Source organism: Homarus americanus, unplaced genomic scaffold, assembly GCF_018991925.1.
Source record: "Homarus americanus isolate GMGI-L3 unplaced genomic scaffold, GMGI_Hamer_2.0 scaffold6317, whole genome shotgun sequence".
Taxonomy (NCBI): domain Eukaryota; kingdom Metazoa; phylum Arthropoda; class Malacostraca; order Decapoda; family Nephropidae; genus Homarus; species Homarus americanus.
Window position 1 is genome coordinate 968,019 of NW_024730668.1, and position 25,406 is coordinate 993,424.

Sequence of the window (25,406 nt, forward strand, 5' to 3'; positions counted from 1 at the left end):
AAGCATAAAGTGAGAGTTCTCGTTGTGCTGAGAAGAAAAAGAGACACCCATTTTAGATTTTCTATGTATTATTTTTGCATTTTTGACTTACGACTTGGTCGTCGGTCCCTAACCCCGTAGTAAGTCGGGGACTGGAAAAAAAAATATATATATATACAGTATATATATATATAATCAACACCTCACCCTGCCAGGATTCGAACCCACGGTCTTATAATTGTACCGGGGAACGCTACCTCAAGGCCACCAGGACACCAAAAGCAGTCCTAGACTCTGTTATATTTCACACAAAGCCTGTTCAACGAGCTTATGGTGCCGTAAACCTCAAATGGGCTAATAAAATACATATGGATCCTCGTGTTTCGAAGCCGGATTTGGTAAAACATTGCTCTGATCACCTAAGAGGCACGGGTGGTCCCCATTTGAGGTTACGACTTACGTCCACCCGCACTTACTCAGTCGTACCAAAATGTGGTCAAATTATTTATTTTTGAGTCCCAAAGTCAGTACAGACAAAATTTTCATCTGTAATTCACTTTAAAATGGCTGGCAAGCTTAAAAGTGAGTGTTTTGTGGTGCCGAGAAGAAAAGGAGACCCTAATTTTCGATTTTCTATGTGTTATTTAAGCATTTCCGACTTACGACCTGGATGTCGGTCCCTAACCCAGTCGTAAGTCGGGGAGTACCTGTACAGTGTGTGTGTGTGTGTGTGTGTGTGTATATATATATATATATATATATATATATATATATATATATATATATATATATATATATGTGTGTGTGTGCATAATTAATTAATCTGCAGCTACTGTGTATTTTGACTCTTTAAGGTGGGGGAGATGCCATATACAGTACAGCATTTCAAATGTCTATATAATTGACACTCCAGTAACTATCACCCTTTTCTGAGTATGGGCAATGTCACAAATGATCTACATTTGCAGTTTTAAACAGTTACTGTAATCGTGAAACACTGTTGCATCTCATTACCACCATCGCTTATATCCGGGAATCAAATAGATTTATTTACGGAACTAAATTTTATGCCTCATCCACCTCAAAAAATAATAAAAAAAAAAAAAGACTAACGACCGAGGTAAATGAAGGACGGCCTGTGTTTGTTTAGAATATGACCACCACCTTGCTAAAACAGAAAAGGCAATGTAAAAAAAATTAAATAAAAATTAATCCAATAACAGGTTAAAGAACACACACGATTGCTTACATACACAATATTATTCTCTACAAAGAATTACTTCATCATATGACTAGTGCAAGAAAAACCTGGAGAGAAAATCACACTTCCACTAGTGATGCTATCCACTGTCATAAAATATATTGAAGCTTTATAAAGATATATTACACACAGTCAATGCCACCAGTCTGAAAATTATAATGCTGTCACATACCAAGTTGAGCTCATTTGCCAACAACACCATAACCAAAACATACCTTGTAGCAGAAGAACTTTATATAGTATTAAAGAAATATTACTGTATGAAATCACATTAAATATATATACTGTATATTTATAGCATTATCTAATTGTCATAATATATAATGGAATGACAACCCTGAAAAATAAGTCAGTTATACAGGTGACAGGTGAGATTGGGCCCCAGTTCAAATGGGCCCAAACCCAACTTTACCTAACCCTTAGGATTGTGGGTTATAAGGATTTGAACTCAGTATAATTATTTTAATTAACTCCTGCACCCACTAGGAGTGGCTTGAACTTTAATACAGGTATGTTGTTTTACTATGGTAATTTGGGTCGGGTCTACTAGACTGAGGCCCATTTGACCAGGCACCTGCTAAAAAAAAATATCGACACACTTGTTAGATTGGCACACAGTTTACTCCCCATTTAGTATTGCTGAACTACTGGTTGTGATGATCACATAGGGTACTAGTGTGATGGAATTGGGATGAACAAGGGACACTCCACACAGGGTGCTGATATTAACCATATGATGGGCTAAGAAGGAATAACAGAAAGGCAATTCATACAATATGGTAAGCTTATCCAGATGATGGGATTGGAACTTAGCTAACAGAGGAACGGTTCATACACAATGTTACTGTGTGATGTAACTGGGAGGGACAACAGAAGAGATTTCAATGATAGATAATTGAATCATCTGAATACAAATGGAAAAATGGTTTTTCTTTTAATACAATTATAAGCATGAGCATACAGCAAGGATGCTGAAAAATCTATTTGAAAATGTTACAAGCCTTTAATACACACAGTTATCAGTAGGAGGCATGGCAATAAAAGACTGCCTTATCTTAACATACCGTATCTACTGGCACAAAAAAATGGTTGATGCTTCAGGTTTCATATTCTATGCATAACCTATTGGACAGCTTCACATTCTTGAACCACCTCTATGGGTCGTTGGGTTATAGTAATGCTTGTGAGGTTCACAGCAATACTCTCTTTTAGGTACTTACTAAGATACAGTACTGTATATATTGTCATCTCTTTTACACTTACACCGGCAACTAATAGCTCAAAATCACATGCAATATTTTGACAAATTATTTAAAGGAATTTACATACAACTTAATCTCAAAACAGACAAGTTTAACAACTACTGCAAATACTGAAATGGCAATGTACTGCATCAATATTCAAATTCCTTAAGCTACAGGAAAGTTCAAGATTCATGTAATGCAAAGAATCATGTGTGATTATTAGCACTCAACTGATTACAAGACAACAGTAAATGAATTTATGTTAGCCATCAACAGACCTACAAGTCATAAATTCCCTAATCACACACATCACATCTGATTATTATTCATATACATACTACAATGCAAACCCATATTATCATACTGTAATTCAGAAAAGAAATTTATTGTTCCATCCTTAAGAGTATTACAAACTGTACTACTGACATAATCCTCTCTGCTATTTAAGTCATCTATCACAAACAAACTTACTAAATTTAATAAAACTGATTACAGTACAGGTACTCCATTTTCTGGCCCCACATAAATCTTTATTAGGATATTAAACACAATTATTTAGTGCTCCGTGGATAGGAAAAACCCTTCCTGGTTAGAGCTAGTAAAAATCCGTTTAAATCTCTTATTAACAAAGATAAAAAATGTCTGCTTTAGTGCAGAACATTTACATTACAAGTGACCACCTACACATATGCTGTGCCATCACAAATAATGTCTTTTTAACTTCAGGCTTAGATATTATAAGACATAATTTCCATATACGCTGTAATGTATTATCTCGTGTTACAGTACCTCTAACACTCAAATTTCTAGAGGGTACCAATAAAATTATCAGAAAAGGCCAAAATATTATTCAATGATACTGTACTACAGTAAATTTGATATGAAATTCACAACACTTCAACTACTTTACAAAAATGGCACAACAGGTAGTTGTTCTACTATCTTACAAACAAGTTAGCATTTCACAAGTCTCATTGGTCCTTAAATAATAAAGCATATCTGCAGTGCATTATGTATTCTTTGCACATTTTAGCTAAACAAGTTTTCAAATTACTGTTCAGTACAGTACATACTGTATTATGCTTCAGAGCAAGCAAAAGTAACACTTCAGCCACATACTAAAAATTCTCCACTCTACTTGTTATCAATTAAGTATTGTTTAACTACAATCTGTTATTGTGCCATGTAGGTTAATTCGACATACTGTATATACATATTGTCCAAAACTCAAATCTGACACCACACATTGGGGTACAGTATATATAACCTGTGACACATTGGCTGAAGGCCATAATATAGGAGTTACATACAGGTATAAGGTACTGTACTGGCATTACAGCAGTTGTGCAATACAAGTTATACGATCCAGGCTTAAAACATTTTACAAACAATAGTACCGACAGTGATTTAATGACAAATTGGTAAATTGTTTTAATAACCTTCTCCTCCAATGACTGTGCACAAGATTCAGTCTTCACCAAACATGTTAACACTCTCCAGCTGCTGTGATGTAAGCAATGCTCTTTGTTTGGTCACAGTTTATCCACAAGCTTTCTACTTTGTAAACCATGAAAGAGTATGGGAATATTATAAGGTAAAAAAATTTGATATGCAAGAAACTAGGGAAATTTTGTTTGTAGAAGACATGTAGCGGTGACAAAAGATGCACAACAAACACTACGCTGTTTAGAATATGCAAAATAATGCTATAATTAGTACCAGATATTAATTAATGATAAAGAAAGAAGTCTATTTCTTGGTCTGGTAGAAATTTTGGACGTGACTATTTCTATAACAGAGGTACTGTGTGTATGTGTGTGTATATATATATATATATATATATATATATATATATATATATATATATATCATACAATAAACATTTCACTGCTTTCTGAATATGTACAAGTGTGGTGGCAAAGTGGGAACAACACTTGCCTCCCATTCTATGGAAAGCTGGTTCACACCCGAGAACACCCTCATTCTACCCAGCTGTGAATGGAAAACTAACAAGGTGGTTGAGTGCAGTGCTGGCCACACTGTCTCCTTATGTACAGAAAAAAGCCTTTATCTACAGTGAGCTGTATCAACACTAATCCAAATGGGCTGTCAGATCTATGGCAACCATTTTTACAAGTACCGTACTGTATATCAAATCATTTACCCTAGTTTCTGGCTACTCTGCATCAAATAGGAAAAGGCAGAGTCTTAATAAAGCTTACATCTTTAACTCCCAGAGGAACTACTATTTGAATGATACTTGTCAAGAATATAGTAACAGTATTATGGACACACAAAAGTGGAAGAGCATTTATTTTGCAAGTGAAGGTTCCTGGGTTTGATTTCCATCTGGAGTGGAGGACTGGGTTCCTTCCTTATAAATTACCCTAGTACAGTACAGTACAGTTCTGTACACTGAATAAACATTTGGGAGACTAACATCCTACCAAAGGGGTGAAGTAACCAACTGAATGCTAGGAATCATGGCATCAACACCTGGTCAGATTGTATGTGCAAAGGAAAATTATATATGAATTAAATGGTCACTAACAAGTTATAACATTTTAATAAGTAGGAGAAAGTGACATTCAACTGATGACATTCTTGTCAACAAAGCAGGCACAGCCAACCTACTGAAGGAGCAGTAAAAGGTTTGAGGAGCACAGCCATATCAGTGCAAATACCCCTTCTATTATATATCCACAAAAGATATAACTAAAATAATCCCCCCCCCCCCCAAAAAAATGACTAAAAAAACACCCCCACAATCATGATGATACTTGCTTTACCTCTCTATCAGCTTTCTATTTAATATCTTTATTCCTTTCCTACACGTGTGTGGATTGGATCAAGGGTTACAGAAACTTTAGTAGAGGAAACAGACATGGATCATTGCAGAAGACATGTGTAGGGAAGGTCTAAGCATAAGGCAAGTCTATATACTCTAAACAGATGTATTCCATCCTAAGCTTGCAAACACACAAACACAGTACAATACAGTACCCTGTACTAACCGTAACTCACCTAATTCATGTAAATTCATCTACAATCAACTTGTGCCAACAGAAACAAAGTGCTTGAATACACATAAGTAATCAACATTGTAACATCACTCACAAACTTTGCTATTTTTGCTCCATATGTTTCACAAGTTTCCCTCATTCTCATAATTTTCCACTGGGATTACCTATATCTCCATCCACAAGACACAGTCACTTACTACCGGCAGCTACAGTTCTGAAACCTGAATCCTACCGGAAGTAAGATCAAAAGAAATATCTAGACTTGCCTCCTTGGCGTGTTTAATCCACCTCTTTAACAAGATCTTTTCTAAGTGTATCACTCCATATACCTCGACTAATGTCTTCCATTAACTTAGCAAGACACAATTCATAACATCCTCACCACCAACAAGATCAATATCAAGAAGTTCCAACCACACTGTCTTTTATGATGGATAAAGCAACATTTACAACTGGTCAGAGTAGTATACTAAATTATGACTGCAGAAGAGAAAGAGCTAGGTTTTCCTTCTGAGATGGGGGCATTCAATCACTTAAGTCAAACTTTTACATCAAAGTTTCCATTTCTACCAACCAAGTGACTGATCAAGTGAGCCCCAAGTCCTAATACTGTAGGTCCCAACCTTAACTAATTTCAGGGCACAAGCCTAATAGATCCCAGTCCTAGGGGTCTAAAGCACAATGGAAATGTTAGGTTACGTTTGGAACCCATCAGACCAGTAGCCTATATTCCATACCTACATTAGGTATATACATCTCTTACTGAAGGGTTCACCTAATGCAGTGCTGGTGAAACTTTTAAGGTATTTTAAACAATGAAGGAGAGAGATGGGGAGACAAATAAGAGGGGCAAAACAAATCAGTAAATATGGAATGAAAAATGTACTGGTAAGTTAGAAGGTTTTGTGTGTGACAGCTTGCATCTGGAGGGATATTGTAATGATGAAATAATTACATTAACATATAGAATTTAATTGTCTTCTATACTTAACTTGTCTGTGCAAACTATTTCTTCAAGTTACAAAGAAACTTAGTTAACTACACAATAAATATGCACAAAAGTAGAAGAGTTACATGACTACATTTCCTTACCAAGTAGTAAAGTATAGCCAATTGCATAGTATTACATCTCATATATAAAAAAACATATTAATCAGGATGATAATAACTATAACTTATTACCTTTAATCTGGAAACTTAATACAATTTATCTGTTACCTGTATAAACTCTTCTTAAAAACACAGTTTTTAAAGATGATTGAGCATACGTATTCTTAAAAGAACTGATTTATAAAGTGCTTTTAAAACTTAAATTATTTAAGTTTTTTTTTTTTCATAATGAATGCCTGTTCATATTACTTTCTTAAGTCCATTGTTTGAAACTCAGAAAGGCTCAAGTATTGACTGCTGAAGCTGAGAAAGTTTTTCCATCAAAATCACAAGACTGACCAAATATACTGTATATAGCAGGTCCAGTGAACAGTTGTAAACAGCTTAAAATCACTTTATACATAAATACTCTCAACATCTACTTAAAATTAATTATTTTATATACAATGCTATTAACCCACAAATTTTGATTTTAGATAAGTTCTGATAATCAATGAAAATAGAACTGGTAAAGGTCAAATAATGCAATTATCTTTATGAAATATTTTATAACTTGTTAGCAGTGACAATTACAAAAAGTGTTTAGGAAAATGTTGAATGGGTAAGGAAACACAGATGTTGATCCACATTAATATTAATTTACCTGTTTCCAACACTGTATCTGATACTCTCTCTCACAGAAATCAATTTACTTTTGTGCATTCTCTATCTTAACACATCAACAGATATTGTACCTCTTTTCCTATTTATTCCTCTCTAAACTGTGGGGTCAAAACTAATCTCATTTGTGTACATAACTGATACCTTTGTTCAGCACAACATTATTCAGACATCAATAACACCCTCACAGCACATTAGTTATCACTGAGGATCCCTCAGTTGTGCCTGGTGCTATGGTAAGCTTAATACTTGTTTATGCCAAACAACCGGACCATGTGGAATTGTGGCAGTTTTGGAATAAGTACCAGAAGGAGTGTGGCAAAGTTGATGGCAAAGTGATTGAACTCATACTTGGTGTAAAAGCTGGTTAGGAGAAATCTGCAAAAAAAAATAAAAAATTAAGTAACAATTAATAATCAACTCTCAAGACAAAATACAGATTAGCAATCAATATGGGTACACTTGTTCACGGAAACAGATGTTATAAAGCAAATGAAAAATTTTGTACCATAATGAATCCTAAGTACCGATAAAAAAAAAAAAATCTGGTAATAAACTGAATTAGGGCAGGGTTGGTCATACACAAGCAGCACTCCATGAACAGGTAGGGAAAAATGCCTGCTTGGCACAAGCAAATTTTCAGTGAGGAGCTCATGGCAAAAGAAGCCAGACACAGGTAAATTTTTCTCTCTTAATCAGGCATGCTATGAACGAACTAAGACAGTAAAAATGGCGGACTGATCCTGAAATCCCATTCTATGGCTGACCTTGGAGCTAGGTGTAATCCTTCAAAGTCCTGGAGACCTGACAAAAGCAGTTAAGAATACTCTTACAATCAGTCTATCCCCTCTTAGTGTAACTCCCCCTGGAGAGAACAATAGAAGCACAATTTTTTTTTTATCTAGTAGATTAAAAAGAGGAGACCTGTTGAGCAAGTGACATCACATCATTTAGTGGGCAAATCACCCTTCTTCTTGAGGTAAACCACAATTAACTTCAAGCATCAACTCCATTTCATTCCCAATATACTTCCACACTTATCCATATGAGGGAGGGAGGACTACAAGCTGCCTAGTTCTGGATTCAACCATCAAATGGAATTTAAAAACAAACCATCATTTGTGGCTAGCTACCCTTCACTACACAGCTCATGCAACTGATGCCAGCTAGAAACTGGCAGGAAGTGAAACTAAATATTACAACAGTTAATGTGACGCTGCATCCTTTAAGCAAAGTCAACTCCACTTTATCACAATATGAGGACAAAAGGATATTAGATATTAACCTCATAATAACTTCCCAAGGCTCTACAGAGTCCATAAATGAGGTTTCCTCATCCAAGCAACAGTTCACAAAAACACAACCTGAGGATAAGGTGCCTCTTTTAGGATTGAGGTAATGGACATCCTCTTCAGCAAAGCTATAGAAAATACAATATAAGGTACCTGAAGTTATGAGCTCGAGTTGTGCAATCTGGCTGAGACAGTCTAATGGTCTTGACAATCAGATGAAATACATAATCCTGGAGGCTGCATATTGAGTACCAGTACTATATGTACTAAACTAGATTTAAGAACAATGTTGATAATTCAGTCACTGAAATATAACAATGTACCAGACTGACAGGGCATAGAGATTGATAATAACCATCTACTAATTCTCAGGCGAGACAAGAGCACACACTGGTCGAAAGTTACGGAGTCACATAGTTAACAAAGACCTTAAGACTGCCTCAAATTCATCAAGCCTGTAGATGAATAAAAAAGAAACAAAACCACCATGATTCAAGGTATGGGGTAGAAAACTCTCCTTCTTGATGTTAATGTGAGAAGACAGGCAACATTTGTTGAAAACACCTAAAATCTTTTGACAAATATAGACTAATAGATGCCAATAGTATAAGAATTTGTTCTAAAAACCAGTTAATCTGGTTGGGGTTTCACATACTGGATGTCTTGAATTTGAATCTCAACATAGGGTTGTTTCAGATGTTAATATCTTTGTAAAAATTAGATAATTTTGATTAAATGATTTCCACAAAACTTGGATAGTAAGGAGTCACATCCAATTCCAGACGACAATGGTTTTTATCTGGTAGTAGAAAAAGTTTCCACAAACAGCTGTTACTTATAACCTGCTGGGTGCCAAGTCATTATTACATGTACCTGGGATTCATATCTTAGGTCCTAAGTTCAAGGCTTAACAAGGGGCTGTATTGGTTTCACTAATTATTGTAGAAAATGTACATCAATCACACCTCTGTGTTTATTCCAAGTAGCTCACTCATAATATTAATCACTCTGAAACATTAACTGTTTCCTTTTTAGCCACACTAAGATAACTTTAAGTTCTGTAATTCATTTTTTATTCTGCAACATTTTCATCCAATACACTTACACAGTCATCAGGTACACAACTGTATCATACATATTACACAACCTCCATAATCACACAAATTCTTCAACTTCAGTCTCAACCATCTTGCTCACTGATGCTTGTTCACCGATACTTCCTGAGTTTCCATTATTCTAGGTGTATTACTGCTCTTCTCAGTTCCTCCTTTATAATGTCGGTAACTCCAGAAAATACACACTTTCTCTCTCTGCCTAAGATTTTACTCTGCACAAACAAACATTTATTATGCCTCCATGTATTCCCATCTTCTCTTGCATTGTCTCAATTTTACAGCTTCATCTTCACTCCTGATCATAAACTTTTTTATTACCAATATAGTTTTTGAACACATCCTAGTCCATTTACTTGATTCAATGTTACTATAAAAATATAATTATTCCTTAAAAAAAAAAAACTTTACCAGTTCTCATACTTGTCTCTTTGAACCAAAAGCATTTTCTGAATCAATGAAAAAGCAATGAAATCCCAAGATATAATTTTCAACTCATATTGCACTTACAAGACAATAGGAATGATGGTGATAAATTTGCGAGTTGTAGTAAACTGTTGGCCATAGTCAATCTGTTCCCACGCAGTCATCAGCCGAGACTTCCCTTGATCTAGTAACTGCCAAGGGGTCCCCTTAATCTGATGAAGAAACAGGTAATTTGCCTGAAAAAGAAAAAAAATGAGAGTTAATATTTTGTAGAAGGTAGGCACAGAAAAAAAATTATGTAAATGGATGTGAACTTTGGCGAGATGACAGTGACAAGGAGACAGAAACATAATGGGTATGATCAATAAATGAAGGTGAGGAACAAGAAATCATTAATTGCCAAGGAGATGCACTGCTTCACCAGCGAAAGTTGTCACTGCTCATAAGGTGCAATGCATGACATGAGATACAATCTAATGGATAAGGCACCACTGCAATAAATAAATGCAATGTAGCCTTTCTATCCACTCATATCTGCATGAATCTGGTAGTTGTCTGAAAGACCAGCAGGAATAGTGAGGTCAGAGTTTCAGTTCAACGACTCCTTATTCATCACGACATGAAAAGAGAATAAAGCCTCCTAAATAAAGCTATGAGATGACATAGGTACAAGTGAAGAAACAAAAGAATGAAGTTTAAAACCTGAAAACTCATGGTGTACAACCAGATTTTTTATGAAAATAAAATACACTGGTTCTTCCTATTAATTATTATAAATAATACAATGTGCAATAGTTTGGGGTAAATCCAGAAGCAAGCCTTAAGTTAACACAAATGACCAAAGACCTGTACAGGTACAATATTGTAGAGGAGTTTTACCCTAAATACAGGTAAAAAAAACATACTTTTCAGCAAGGCTAGAGATTAATTATTCCAATTAAAATTCAATGATGACTAAGGAAGAAACAATCAATTCAAATGTCATAATTTTAGAGTCAGTCATAAAGGTTATTGTTATAGTAATATCTCCATTAGCCAGAATCCCTCAAACCCGGAACTCTCCGATAGCCGGAATTGAAATTTTCTCGGAAAATTCCAAGAAAATGTTCCCAATACCCAGAAAATTCCAGGGATGGGGGATTTTTTCCGGGCTTGAGAGATGAAAACCAGGCGCTTTATCCGGAAATTCCGATAAAATTTTTCCAGTACCCGGAAAATTCCGAGGATGGGGGCTATTTTTCCGGGTTTGTGAGATGATGTAATGGGCAATTTCTGAAACTTCTGAGAAAATTTTTCTGTTACTCTGAAAATTCAGGGGATAAGGGATTTTTTCCGGCTTTGAGAAAGTCGCCTCGTTACCCAGAAATCTCTCATTCCCGGAAGTGCTCTACACCAATTGTTCCAGCTAATGGAGATTCACTGTACAGTATACAGTACAATAAAACGGAAGAAAAGGACTGAGTGAAGAGGTAAGATGAGAATGTTACCATAAGTCCTCTCCTCACTGAAAATTCTCCAGAAATGAATGATTGGTCCCCAAGTAAATTTTCAAACTGCCAGGATTGGATGACTCATCTATAATCTGCATGTATATGGGGTAAAAACTTAGTTTGCTAGAACCCAAAACCTGTGACTGGAAATATGAATATTGATTTACTTTGATATTTAGATAATCCTTCCCAACCAAACCAGAACCTCAAAAGGGTACACTTGGTAAGGCAGGTTCTGCTAAAATCCTAAGTGGTGAAGGTTAAGAGACTTCACCACCACCACATAAGCAAGTGTGCTCCTCAACCCAGTTTTGCTTGGCTTGTCCACAATAAAATCTTATCTCCAGCTAATTCGGTTACCCCAGTGGGAGGAGGGAGGGGATATATGTGCCCTAATCGTAGCTCAGTTAAAAAATACCAAAGTAATTCAGAATAAAAGTTTCATTTCTAAGCATGTACAGGTCTCTGGTGACTCATGTATACCCAAGCCAGCAAGAATAAGGATGTAAGAGATATCAATAAACTCCTAGTTATCCTGTACCATTGTACCGATTCAGAGTCTCACTACTGACTGTAATAAAGGTGGTAGCAAGAGAACTAACCAGATAGATTCCTGAATGCCAGAAGATCTACAGCAGGAGTTTATTTATTCAGACATTGGCTAATATATGCTTCAGCTGTTATCGAGTACAGGAAGGTCAAGAATGATGTGACCTTAACAGCCTTAATTAGAATATTGGAAATACAAGCCTTGCTTGCTCCCATCCTACAATAACAACTTACAGCAAGGAATGCTTTGTAAAGTGAGACATTATCCTTGCATATTTATTACCTGCCTTCATCAAATATAACCTTTGGTCAAAAATTGATGTATGAGTCTTTGATAAGAATTTCAAGCTTGGTCAACACTGGAATAAAGGACAGGTGGGTTATAAGAAATGAACCATTGCACCTTCCAAAAGCATGTAGTTCAGAGACCCATTTCCCTAAGGTAAGAGTAAGAAAGAGTGATTTTATAGAGGGTATCATCCAAGCTTCCCCAGAAAATTGTACTGAGTTTAAGAAATATGTGATTGATTCCAAAGAATATGTCACATCCATATCTTTTCAAAGGTTTATTCCAAAAGAAATGTCTGGAAAGATCACCAAAAACCCTTAAAACCCCCAGCAAACATCTCTCTTAGAGGCCTATTAGGTACACCACTTACAATAGTGGGTGAGACTTCCCTAGATGTGATTTATGGAAGGGTGGCTGATGTGAGGTTCTGCTGTCCTCCTCCCAAGAGGGGAGGGGTCCATTTCCCGAGATGGGGAAGGAAATGATCCTATCTTCCCTGTTTCTTGTTGTATTTGTATAACCAATGCTTCTATGGGTAGATAAATGAGAAAGGAAGAAAACCTGTTAGACCATTTTTTTTTACAGATGACCATCCCGGACACGAAGGCAAGCAGAAATTGGCCACTAGGTGCATACGTGACCACGAGCGCTCGCCATTAAAACAAGCTGTCCCCTTAACTCCCTCGCCACTGCGGCTCCAGGAAAGTTCTAGAGGGTCAATATATAGTTTTTATTACTTCTTTTTTATTGTTTTATCATTTAAAAAGGTTAAAAACTAATTTTGGAAAAATTGCTTTTTCTCGATTTACCCAGCATGGGGAGGGGTCAGCCAGCGGCACCCTAGCCCGGGGCATATGGGTTAAGGTGACTAAAGAGGCTGATACAGGACCAGCAGAGTCGTTCACAGCTGGATGATAGCTGAGCATGAGTTGATTTATGTGGTGAGGCAGGAGCGCAAACTGCAACCATACATCTTGGCTCTCCCTTTTCCCGATCCAGTGGTGCAAGTGTTGCAACGACTGGGGAGAGAAGAGAGATGCAATGGACTGCCGATAGCCCAGTTTGTTGGGTTTCGCCTTCATAGCCTGTCCATCATGCATTGTCTTCTTCCGCCAGTGTAGTCGTTGGGTTCCCATGTTGGTCACCTCTTCCGCCTATACCACTGTTGGGGTCTTGTTGGAGCTCTGTAAGCATGTCTGCCTGATGCGGGGCTCCACCGCAGATTTTTCGTTCGGGGTTTACTCCCGTGGCCTTATACCTACCAAGGTTAATCCACAAGGTAGTGGGGCAATGGTTGGTAGGCGCCAGGACGTGTCCACATGCCAGTGGGCCTATGCGCCGTCCCTCTGGGGCCCACTGCTTAGTTAGGTTTTATATGTTCGTGAACCAATTTCATGTTTTTGGGGTATGATATTGGGGTTTTCTTGTTATTGGGGAACTGAACTATTTTTCAATATTTTCTGTTATTCAAGATACAAAAAATCACTTTATGAATGATTTCTCAGGAACATAACCCATTTGTTAAGCAACCTATATAATCTTACCGTTAACATTTGGATTACAGTTCAGTATCTACAAAATAAACTTCCCAATCTAACTAGGTCAACATCAAAGGTAGTAATTGCATAATGACAGAGGATATGAACACAAAACATTGACTAAAAGATGTGGTAATACAATTAAGGTTTTATAAAATCATAAAACCTATGATTATTATATAATCCTCAATGACTCTGTGCATGTTTATGGATCTGTAGTGCATATGATGAGGATGTTCCGTGGATGTTTTGTGGAGATGAAGGTGGATCTGTAGTGGATATGATGTTGATGTTCGGTGAAAGTGATGTGGATGTTCAGTGGATATGTGGATAAGTAATCAAGGTCAAGTAAGTCGCATCCATTATCGGTCTCACTATAATTACACATCATCATAACTTTAAATTTAGCTTCATTTAATGATTATGGTACAGTATCTTACTTTTCATAAACAATTGATTACTTCTATATGCTTAACTAATTATGTCTTATTTGTATTATTATTTATTAGTAATATGCTTAAACAGTGCTTTGTCATCCATCCATAATATCTTGCGAGTAACCGAGTCACAACACATTATAAGGTGGCAGTATCCCCATGATAGGCCGATGAAGCATCACTCGTGTTGACATTTATTGAGGGCGAGAAAACTATGCCATTTCAGAAAGCATATCGACTTTCTTTATTCAATATATATTTAATAAACCTTCAAAAACTTGTCCACTAACACATGCATACCATCTTCACTGAATGCCCACATCATCTCCACTGTACATCTACATAATCTTTACAACGCATCCACGTCATATCCATTCCACATCTATTTCTTCTCACACTATACAACCTGCTGCACCTGGGAAGCTAGAACCTTTGGGGAGATTTTTAGTTGTCCAAGCTAGCAAAAAGGATAAACATATTGCACAAGTGTGTGCGAGGTGCACTGTTTAAATGAAATAGGCCTAACTAGATATGTCACCACACGCACTATTGACAACCATCCAGTGACTCGGCAAATAATATATGTTTACCTCCCACACAGAATAAACACAATGCACTTCCTTTATCTTATTTTATAATCTTAAACTGTATTATATTTTCTTTACCTGGTATTTCTAAATCACAAGAGTGATGAAATTATTTTTCCACAACTTTTATAGTTTCATTATATGTAACAATATCAACATGCAAAACCATCTCTGAGGATACAGCTGAACGGTGATGCATTATGTTTTGAGTTGCGCACCTTATTCTGATTGGCTGAAACAAAACAAACATCCATAGTGATACATTCTTAATGGATTCCATTAGTTTTCTGTCGTTTTATTTATTATTTTTTTTAACCTAGTTCAGACTGGGAGTCATTCTCCTATCTCAGATATTATAGAAATTAACAAACTATTTACCTTAACTCAAACAAGATAAACTCATACAGATTCTGCATGGTATTGTGACAATTTATCTGGACTAAAAATACGAAACTTCTTCATATACAGTACAGTACTATACACTTAACGAAGTTCAGTACAGTACTGTACAGTATTGGACAAATTTTTTGGATTCGTTTTACGGTATACCGAAAACTCTCAATACCGAACTGGCTGCTCGTCAATTATTTTGGTAGAGAGGTAATACTGTATACTGTACATTCTTCACAATCTTTTAAGCCAAGAAACTTAAAGTGTTGACTTGTAAAAACAAAACAATAATAATAATAATAATAATAATAATAATAATAATAATAATTATCTTCCTTTCAGAGGTTCTCAATCCTTTACAACATTCACCAGATTTCTATGGCAGATTCTTAATATCCAACCACTTTTTATACACAACCACTCCTGATTTCCTTCACTTTTCTTGTCTCCTTGTATCACTTTAAATTATAGGACAGTTAATGCTGCCTTCTTTTGTCAAACCAACACTGAAATTTTTTTTGTGATACCTGTATTTAGAATGAGGATGTATATCTGTGTGTGTCTGACTCTTCAATGCATCAATATGTAAGGTAAGATATAATACAACACAGGAGAATATTTATTAAAATCCAAAGAAAAATTACATTCCAGAACAAATCATCTTTGAAGCATGGCTAAGAGCGATGTCACAAACAATGTAAGGGACTCACCAGGTTGTGTATAACATTAGTGAGAGTCCAAGCTGTAGGTATGGAAATCAGTGGTATGGAGAGAAGGAACAGGTGTAGAGCCAATACTCCAGCCAGGTAAGACAGCCAAGCTCCCCGACTGCTGTGCCATGATGAGTTGGGGTTTACTTCTCCGTGACCTCCGGATAGCATTTTAATACAAACACTTATCAGCTCCAATCGTTTGGGTGTAGAGACAAAATAGTCACGACCTGAAATAAAGTCCAACTTTAAATAAAGAATGAGTGTCTGCACTGTTGATGTGGTTTGTAAAATACACATGTGTCCACATGTGTATATTTTTATTTTTCAACATACTCACTAAATTTGCAAGGGGTGTGGCAGTCAAATGGATACAGGACTTGCCTATTGTCTTACAGGTGGCTGGTTCATGCCTGGGGCACCCCAGTTGACCCAGCTGCATATGGGTACTGGTACGGTACTTAAACTTACAGGTGGGATAATGAAGGGAGTTGAGCTCATTGGTGGTCTCAGTGCCTTCATGTGTACCAAAGGCTTAAAATGCCAGACATGAAAGAAAGTGAAAGTGGGTTCCACAGGCATGACTGCTTGTTAGGGACAATGTGGATACAGGACACTGTACTACCAGGCATGGAGTAATTATACGTATTTTCGAGTCCCGACGTAAGTGATTGCGCTGTGTACTGACAAAATTTTCGTTTGTAATTCCATTTAAAATGGCTGGCATGCTTAAAAGTGAGAGTTTTGTGGTGCTGAGAAGAAAAAGAGACACCCATTTTAGATTTTCTATGTATTATCTTTGCATTTTCGACTTACAACCAATTTGACTTATGACCTGGATTTGGGTCCCTAGCCCCGCTGTAAGTCAAGGAGCAGCTGTAATCTGTAATCAAAATTGAATACCTCCCGTACAATCAATTCCACTGTTCAATTACTTTTATGATTACAGTACTGTACATGCATTTACAGTACAGTATTCTTATTACAGCAAGTCACCGACTTATGTAGGTTCTATTCACATTGTTTTGATAAAATGCCATTTAAAAATTATGGACAAATGTTCTGAACAAGTCATGCCTACCATATATAACATAAATTTTCCACGATGAAAAGTAAAAACATTTACACTGCATACCAGAAACAACATTGCTGACAGCTGAGTATTTAAAATACCAATGCCACACCCCCACCACAGTCAGAAAGCACAGAGTGATAATCTTGCATCAACTTTTTAAGGACCCTTAACCGTGAGTGGAAATCATTGCCTGCAAGTACATCCATCAAGGTGTATGCAATTTTGGTTTTATTTTGTTGAGTACCCATGAAACCGTATTCATTTAATTGTCTAAGTACAGTATTTATACTTTTCATTTGTTCTGTATTGATGTTGATTTTTTCTTTAATACTTTACTGTACAGTATTAAGATAAGTTAAATGAGGCTTAGGATAGGTGAAGTTATATGAAAATTTGGCCCAGACATGAATCTCCAATCAGATGTGTTAAGTGCCAGCATGAGACTCAGGTAAACAAAGCCCCCCTCCCACCCTCTTTCTCTGATTTTTGCACTTTAGAATTATACTCTGACTATACTGTACTGCCAGACTATTTTATTCAGCTTAGGCAGGGGTAAATCGAGGGGGGGGGGGTCCCGGGGGGTTGAAACCCCTCATTTTCACCAGAAAATTGCAGTACAGTATTGTACTCAGGCATCTTTATATAGCAAAAAGTAATTACTATTAACTTCAGAATATCCCCTAATATCAAGTGCACATAGCTTTAAATTGACCTCAAAAAGCCTATGATAGTGATCAGATTTCAAAAAATCTTCCAGGGGGGGGCTTACAGCCCCCCCCCCCCCAAGCTGGGTGGGCTCACTGTGCTCGCCATCTTCCCCCCCTCCTTTTTGATATTCCTGGATTCGCCCTGGTTAGGGAAACCTCCAGGAGCCAAAGGGTTAAGAACTTACCAAAAAGATCCTAAATTAGGACCATAAAGAACTAAAAAACAGCAACAACAAGTTTTAAATCATAGTACAGTACTACAGTACAGTACAGCACAGTACTCATATACAAATAAAGGAAAAAAATATCAACAAATACTGTACAGTATCTATTACGTCTATAAAGTAACAAAAATATATCATTAGCTACTCGATTTATTATTTAAGTCATTCTTAAGGTATCAAAGATACTTACGGTAAACAAAATAAAACCAAACACTCCTTTTTATGATTAAATGAAGTACTACAGTAAGTCCCTAAAGGTGCTTCATGGGCTTTGTGACTAAAATACAGTTCAAAAGTCCAATAACTAAAAATTATGAATATCATTCTAATTACACTGTATTATTCAACCATGTATCACTCATAAATATGATAAAAAATTTAATTCCAAACAGTTTGCTTTTTATTATTAAATAAAGTTACAGACCAAAGGTCCTTTACGGGCTTCATGGCATCAATTAGTTCAATAACAACAACCAAGCCCAATTCCCATGCTAAAGCCACCTCCACCACCAGCATTACCAAACTCCCCAGTCAATCTTTACACATAGTTGATCTCAGGATCAAGGGAACTAGGTGTCGAGTTTCAACTTGTGGAGACTCTTCAACAGTTGAAGTAGTGATAGAGGTGTTCACCCAGATAAGCTGCACATATCGCCTTTAACCACTCCTGTTTGGGATCTCATCTGAGCTTAATAAAACTGTTTGGTGTTAACCAAATAAAATATTAAGACTGGCATCACCATAGTGAAGTTGTCATGGGTTCGATTTCTTCCACTACATCAACACTGTACTTCTCACTAAGTACTCCAGCTTGTTCATGCAAGTTTTCTTGGTTCAGGCCTTTCTCAAGCAACATTACAGTATCAGGTTGCCATACCACACCAAGGATCCCAGCCACCATCTCCTTTCTCAGCCAAAACTGCATCCCAACTCTCTTTCAAATGTTTGATGTTCAATTATGGAAGAATTTTTAGTGCCAATGTCCACATCCAATATCACAACTCTGGCTTGCAGAAATGTGTTTGTGAAGTTGATAGTTGTGAGGACTTTAAGCCAAGTGGAAGCTATGAGGCACAAACTCACATATGTTTGAATGCTGTTAACATCCAATCAAATCTCTGCTGTCAGATTCAAATCCCGTGCAATTTCAATAGCCTTCTTTATCCCAGGATGTGTCCCCAACATGCTGTACAGAGAGCAACCAACATGTTCCTTCAAATTTTCCAATCCTTGCAGGCTAGACCAGAACACATTGTAAAGTTCCAGAACAAATGCAAAGAACATTATCATCTCCTGGTAATATTCAGTGGCATGAACACCAATTGGGTGAGTATGTGACTTGTGGGTTGACTTTCTGTACTGTACAGTACTGTATAGCTTGATTGTCTTTGTAAAAGCCACTTATGTTGCTACCATTGGTAAACCCTTTGCCACAGCAGTCTGCTCTGTACATGGATTGGGCTTCCTAAGGGTATTATGGATCAGTCCTGCAATTGCTTTTCCCATTTTTTATTGCAGTCCACAAACTCAAGAAATCTTTTTCGTATTTCTTATTTCTTGATTCAAGTGAACATAGCGCAAATTAACAGTTGTTCGATGTACGCTAAATGAAGAATAGAGATTAGTACAGTACAGTACTTTGAGGATTCCAGTTAGTTTAAGATAGTATTTGTCACAGTATTCATGCAGTACAGGGCGTCCCCGGGTAACAAACGGGTTCTGTTCACGAGGACGTTCTTAAGTCGGATTTGTACACAAGTCAAAACACATGCTATGTGCATACTGTACTTACAGAACAATGTTTAAAATCCCACTATATCATAGCCTAAGTCCTTATAAACAGCTAAATTCACTTAATTTATGACAAAAGAAGAAATAAAACTAGAATGACAAAATATAGTAAATTAAAGTAAAAAATAAGTTATCAGGTAAATAAAATACAGTGTACGTACGTACTGTAAATTTCAAGTTTAACCCCGTTCGTATCGGCGGGCATTCATAAGTCCAGGACCCCCTATTATAGAAATTCATTTCTATTTTCTGTAAACAGGCAAGTAAATAGAAATCAGAAATGTGTCATCTGAGATTTCTTTATTTTACTTAAATATTCTTCAAGAATTGCATCATAATAGTTGATCAACTCCAAAATACCACAAAAATTATATTGTGTACCATTCACCCAAGAACGTCACATCTAGAAATCTGCATAGTATTCGTTTCCAATGTGTTGCCTGACTCTGAGTAGCTGACCAATGGTATAATCACACTCGAGGTGCTTCTCCAAGTTACACTATTCCTTGCAACACATTTTGTGGCTACTATTGTTTTGGTGTTTAGGAATCATTTTGTGCAGCCTCTTCTATTTATGTCAAAAGAAGTACTGTAGCCTGAAGTTGAAGCTACTGTAGTGAGGAGTGACTTGGCAGCAGGAGCTTACCGTACTGAAAAAGACAGTGTGGAATGTAAAACAATGCTTGTTTACTTTTGCTTGAGATGAGCCATTTGTCAATTTAGTGTAAAGTTGGTACAGTACAGTATACAGCACAGTATAGGAAATGAACGTCCAACCACATCATCAGGAAATTGTGTGGGATAACTTTCATGGCCTTGCCAATGACCCTTATTTTGAATAACAGTCGGTACAGTAAACCCTTGATAACTCGGCACAGATGGGGCTCTGGCCTTGCCGAGTTATCCCAAATTCTGACTTATCGAGGCACTTCCCCCTCCTACAAAAATACAACAATAAAAAATTATTGACCCATATATGTGTACAGTACATATAATTACTGAATGTAAAACGTAACACTTACCAGCACTGCAAGTGAAGAATGAAGCATCATGGTAGGTGACACAGAAGCATGTTATGCGACACAGAAGCATGGTAGGTGACACGGAAGCATGGTAGGCGACACAGAAGCAAGGTACGTGACAGAGGCATGGTAGGTGATGCAGGTGGCCAGATATGCCGAGATTTTCCCAGATAATTTTATATATCTCGGCATTTCCCGAGTTATACTACAGAGTATCCATGCCGAGTTATATGAAATTCCAAGATATCAAATGCTGAGTTTACTGTAGTTAGAATTTTCAATTTTCCTAATGATAGTATGTATAGTATGGGTATACGTACATGTATTTATATGGCAATATACACGAACCAACAAAACAACTTACATACCTAACCTAGGTAGCTACTACTTGCTTCTTCAGTCAAGTGTCCAAGGTATGATTATGACTGTTAGTACAGTACTGTATCGGGATGATCGGCATACTGTACATGGTACAGTATTGTTGTAAGAGACAGACCGTGGCCAAGAAGGAGTTGAAGTGATCTTGTAATTATGGGTACAGCATATGGTGTCTGCATTTAAAGCCACTAGGTTGGACAAAGTACACATGCCAGCGTGGAAAAACTTGTTCTGCAATACGTTCATCAAAATAATAATTCTCTCAGTGCTAAGCAACAGGAAATTTGGAAATATCATTTACAACATTTGTCAACTGGAAAAACTTTTGTTCGGATGTCTGCGAACATTGGGTGGATAGCCAAGAACTCATCAGTGGCCTTGGTGTTGCAGTTGAAGTGGATGAAAGCAAGTTTGGGAAGTCTAAATACAATCATGGCCATGAAGTGAAAGGAATGTGAATATTGGGAGGTATAGAAATTGTCTCGAAAAGGAAATTCATTATGCCAGTAGCGTTTATTTTAAAAATATCAAATTTTTAACATATCTCCACAAACTACAACAGTGTCCACTATAATAAAACAATGAAAATCCGGCATTTTTATAATGGTTTTCAACCACTTTCGCTCGCGGGTTAGGCCTATATAATTACCGAGAGTTCTGCCACATTAAAATTTTCTCACTGTGCAGATTACACAATATTAATAATTTTTTCTCACACACAAAACTCAGTGTGGATAGAGGTTAATTATACTTAAACTTCGCCTCACTGCATCCAAGGATGGCAATGTGCATTATAGGATGAAGTACAGTATTACACTCACCCCTTCTTATAGTACCACTGAATTGAAATAAAATAATGTCCCTATCTTCAATTCTTGGCCCCCCCCCACCTTTCCAGAAACTTATATACACCACTGCCTACAACTGTTAATTAAGGTAAATTGTTTACACATTGAGATTAGGTCAAGTCCTTCTTGTTTCTCTGGTTAGCAGCTTTTGTTTTTTGCATGTCTTTACCCCACAATTTCCCTCAACTTTAAGGCCCTGCCGACTGTGTGCAACTAACAATGTTGGTAATTGGGGGTCATATCTCCATAACTATTCATTTCCGCCGGAAATATAGGTCAAGTTCGTATGAAACACTATACGTAGCTAAAAGTAACCTATTTTTTGGTAAATTTGCATTTTCAACCAATATGGCTCTCAAGTTGTGCGGTTTTTTTCCGGTGGTTTTTGATGTTTTACTCGATTTTGATATAGATTTTTTTCAGAAATCACTCGTTTTTGAGATATCCCCCCTACTACCAAATAAGTGATTTCCAACAAAAATCAATATCAAAATCGAATAAAAAAAAACAAAACAAAAACAGGAAAAACACATTGCTCAACTCAAAACCAACCTAACGAAGAATGGATTCACTTCATTTCGTCACCAATCCGGTTAGTCACCACCCGGTTCGTCACCAATATCAAATTTGTTTCATCACCACTAACACAGTAAGAAAAGAAAAGGAGTCTATGACGTCCTGAACTTGCAGCATACGCCAGAAGAATAACAAGTGTCCAGCAAGTGTAATTCAGCGAGGGACAACATTCAAGCCAGGTCTACACGCTCACAACCACCCTGGAACACCAGGCCTTCTTGTTGAAGAGGAATTAACTAGCTACAAACTGAGCCACCCTTATGCCCAACAGTTGCATAAACCAAGCAGCATTGTCAAACAAGGTAACAGACATTGCCAAGCTCAAAGACCACACCACCCAACCCAACTCAACTTTGAACTCATGTCTGACAGCCTGCCACCTGATTTCATTTGAACAGACATACTGTACAGATATGCAATGACGATAACCAGACTGCTGAACACCACATAGTCATGGTCACCGATAATCAGCTTCACATTATAAGTTCTGCAAGATGGAGATGGAACATTAAGAATAGTATAAAAAGCATTTTATCAGTTACTGTCCATACGTCCCTTCTTTAAAAAAATGTCTTAGTAAGATGCTTGCATGATCCAATGTATGTACACAAAGATAGTAAACCAGCCATTACGTCTTTACTACTTCAGTGAATATATAATGAAGGCCCAAAGCCCTTGAAATGGTGATGGGAATGAACTCGGTGACGAAAAGGGTAAAAAAAATAAATGGTGACGAAATGGGTAGAAAATGTGGTGACGAAATGGGCACATCCCCATAGAATGGGTAAATTTGCATTTTCAGCCAATATGGCTTTCGAGTTGAGCAATGTGTTTTCAGGAGTTTTTTAATGTGTTTTATTCGATTTTGACATTGGTTTTTGTGGGAAATTACTCATATTTGAGCTTGGCCCTCCCCACTACCAAAAATTTGATTTCCAACAAAGATTGCGACAAGCAAAAGTAGAGTTCAAAAGGTGGCTCTCAACGAGATCTTTTAATTTTTAAGTAAAAAACCTTTGGCTTTATATTGGTTGAAAATACAAGAATACAGTACCCTATTTTCGGTATTATTGCGTTTCCACACCGTTCATTCCTACCACTAATCTATTATCATATTCGAATAAGACGTCTAATTATAAGATAATTTTCATCTATTACATTACCGGCGGAAATGTATAACGGAGATAGCTTTTCCAAAAAATTTCTATTTTCTTCCATTAACCTCCCGCCATTATTGTCTGCCTCTCACCCAACACTGCATGTCTCTCGCGTCTCCTTCAAAAATCATGACGCGCATGCGTACCCGTACACGTCACGCGGCCAATCAAAAGCGTTTTTGCTTTTGGAACCAATTAAAATGGTTTTGGGATTAATTCAGAGTATATTTGGCCCAATCAAAATCGAGTTTTATTTTGGGTCTCTCATATTTTGAAATTCAAGTTCAGTTCCTACCATGGAAGTCTGCGATGGATGTCACTCAAAGTATATGGAGCTGATTGCGAGTTTTTGGAAAAAAAACATAGAAACTATAGCATTTTTTCGATCGCATGGTGTTCTTCCAACCTCTGTAAAGTGTACTAAGAGCAAGACTGAGTGTAAATATCGCAAAGACCAACATATGTGGCGTTGTGTAAGAATCCCATGCAACGACGAACAAGAACCAGGCCAATAAGGTAAGAAATAGGTGATTCCATCATATGGTGAGAGTCAGTTAAGTTAGGCTAGGTTTTTGTTTTTCTAGTGTTTTTTTTTGTGTATTTTTTAGTCGCTTAGCCACTTTTTTTTTTGGAAAACGTCAAAAGAAAAAAAATCGCTAAAAAACCCGGCTAATTTCCGCCCAAAATGAAGGTCATATTGTCTAAACATACACAAATACACTAGAAAAATAAATTTTTTACTTGCTTAAAGTGAATGGTGTGACAATGCAAATTTACCCTATTTTCCATGCATGGAAATTTCTAAATATTTACAAAATTGCCTAGTCTATGGATATTACTGGCTAGTGTGATATCAGCTTAACCAATTTTCACCCCTAAAATTTTTAAGCAATTTTATATTCTCAAGGCAACTTTCATGTAAATCTGATAACTTGGTGAGGCTCTTATGGAATTTTACCAAAACACAAAGAAAACAATCCATTCATAGTGATATACCAACACTTACACCATTTTTGCATTTCACAACATGTATACTAGGTAAAGGCAATTATGACTCAGACTGCTTTAAGAGTTTAGTCATGTGTAGTACAAAGCCAAATTAAAACTTTCAAACATACAGATGTGAAGAAAGGTAATGTCAACTATTACTCAGCAGCCTGGCAGTGACACACACATTAAACAAACCTTTCCTCAGTAAACACAGTGTGGTAAGCTGTGGATATATTAGAGGGTATCCAACACAACCATCACCATAAATTATCACACCACTTGGCCTTGACCTCATTGAATAGGCGACGTACTACTTTAAACTACAATAACTACTCACCAATCACACACTAACAACCATCACAATATATTACACACATATTTTGACAACTATTATAAGGAAAAATATATTGATATTCTTACAAAAAATTCCTACTAATATATTCTGCTGAAGTGTTGAGGAAATATAAGTAACTATAGTACACAAAGGTGGTGGTGAGGAGGAGAGTGTTGGGCGCCACACATAGGCTCAGACTCTCTCTTA

General features: G+C 36.8%; 1 protein-coding gene across 3 annotated transcripts; it reads right to left on the reverse strand.

The window, feature by feature from the left end:
* Positions 1-1,220: 1,220 nt before the first annotated feature.
* Positions 1,221-25,194, reverse strand: LOC121867155 (ORM1-like protein 2). 3 transcript variants are annotated; one of them, XM_042366912.1, is made up of 4 exons: positions 25,061-25,194; positions 16,098-16,327; positions 10,192-10,343; positions 1,221-7,655 (listed from the first exon to the last, which is right to left on the reverse strand). In XM_042366912.1, exons 1-4 carry the CDS (start codon positions 25,158-25,160, stop codon positions 7,520-7,522), a joined length of 618 nt encoding a protein of 205 aa, XP_042222846.1. In that variant the 5' UTR covers positions 25,161-25,194; the 3' UTR covers positions 1,221-7,519. The 3 variants fall into 3 exon arrangements, with proteins under 3 accessions (XP_042222846.1, XP_042222847.1, XP_042222848.1); XM_042366913.1 differs by lacking the exon at positions 25,061-25,194 and adding an exon at positions 20,917-21,070; XM_042366914.1 differs by lacking the exon at positions 25,061-25,194 and adding an exon at positions 20,060-20,114.
* Positions 25,195-25,406: the final 212 nt, after the last annotated feature.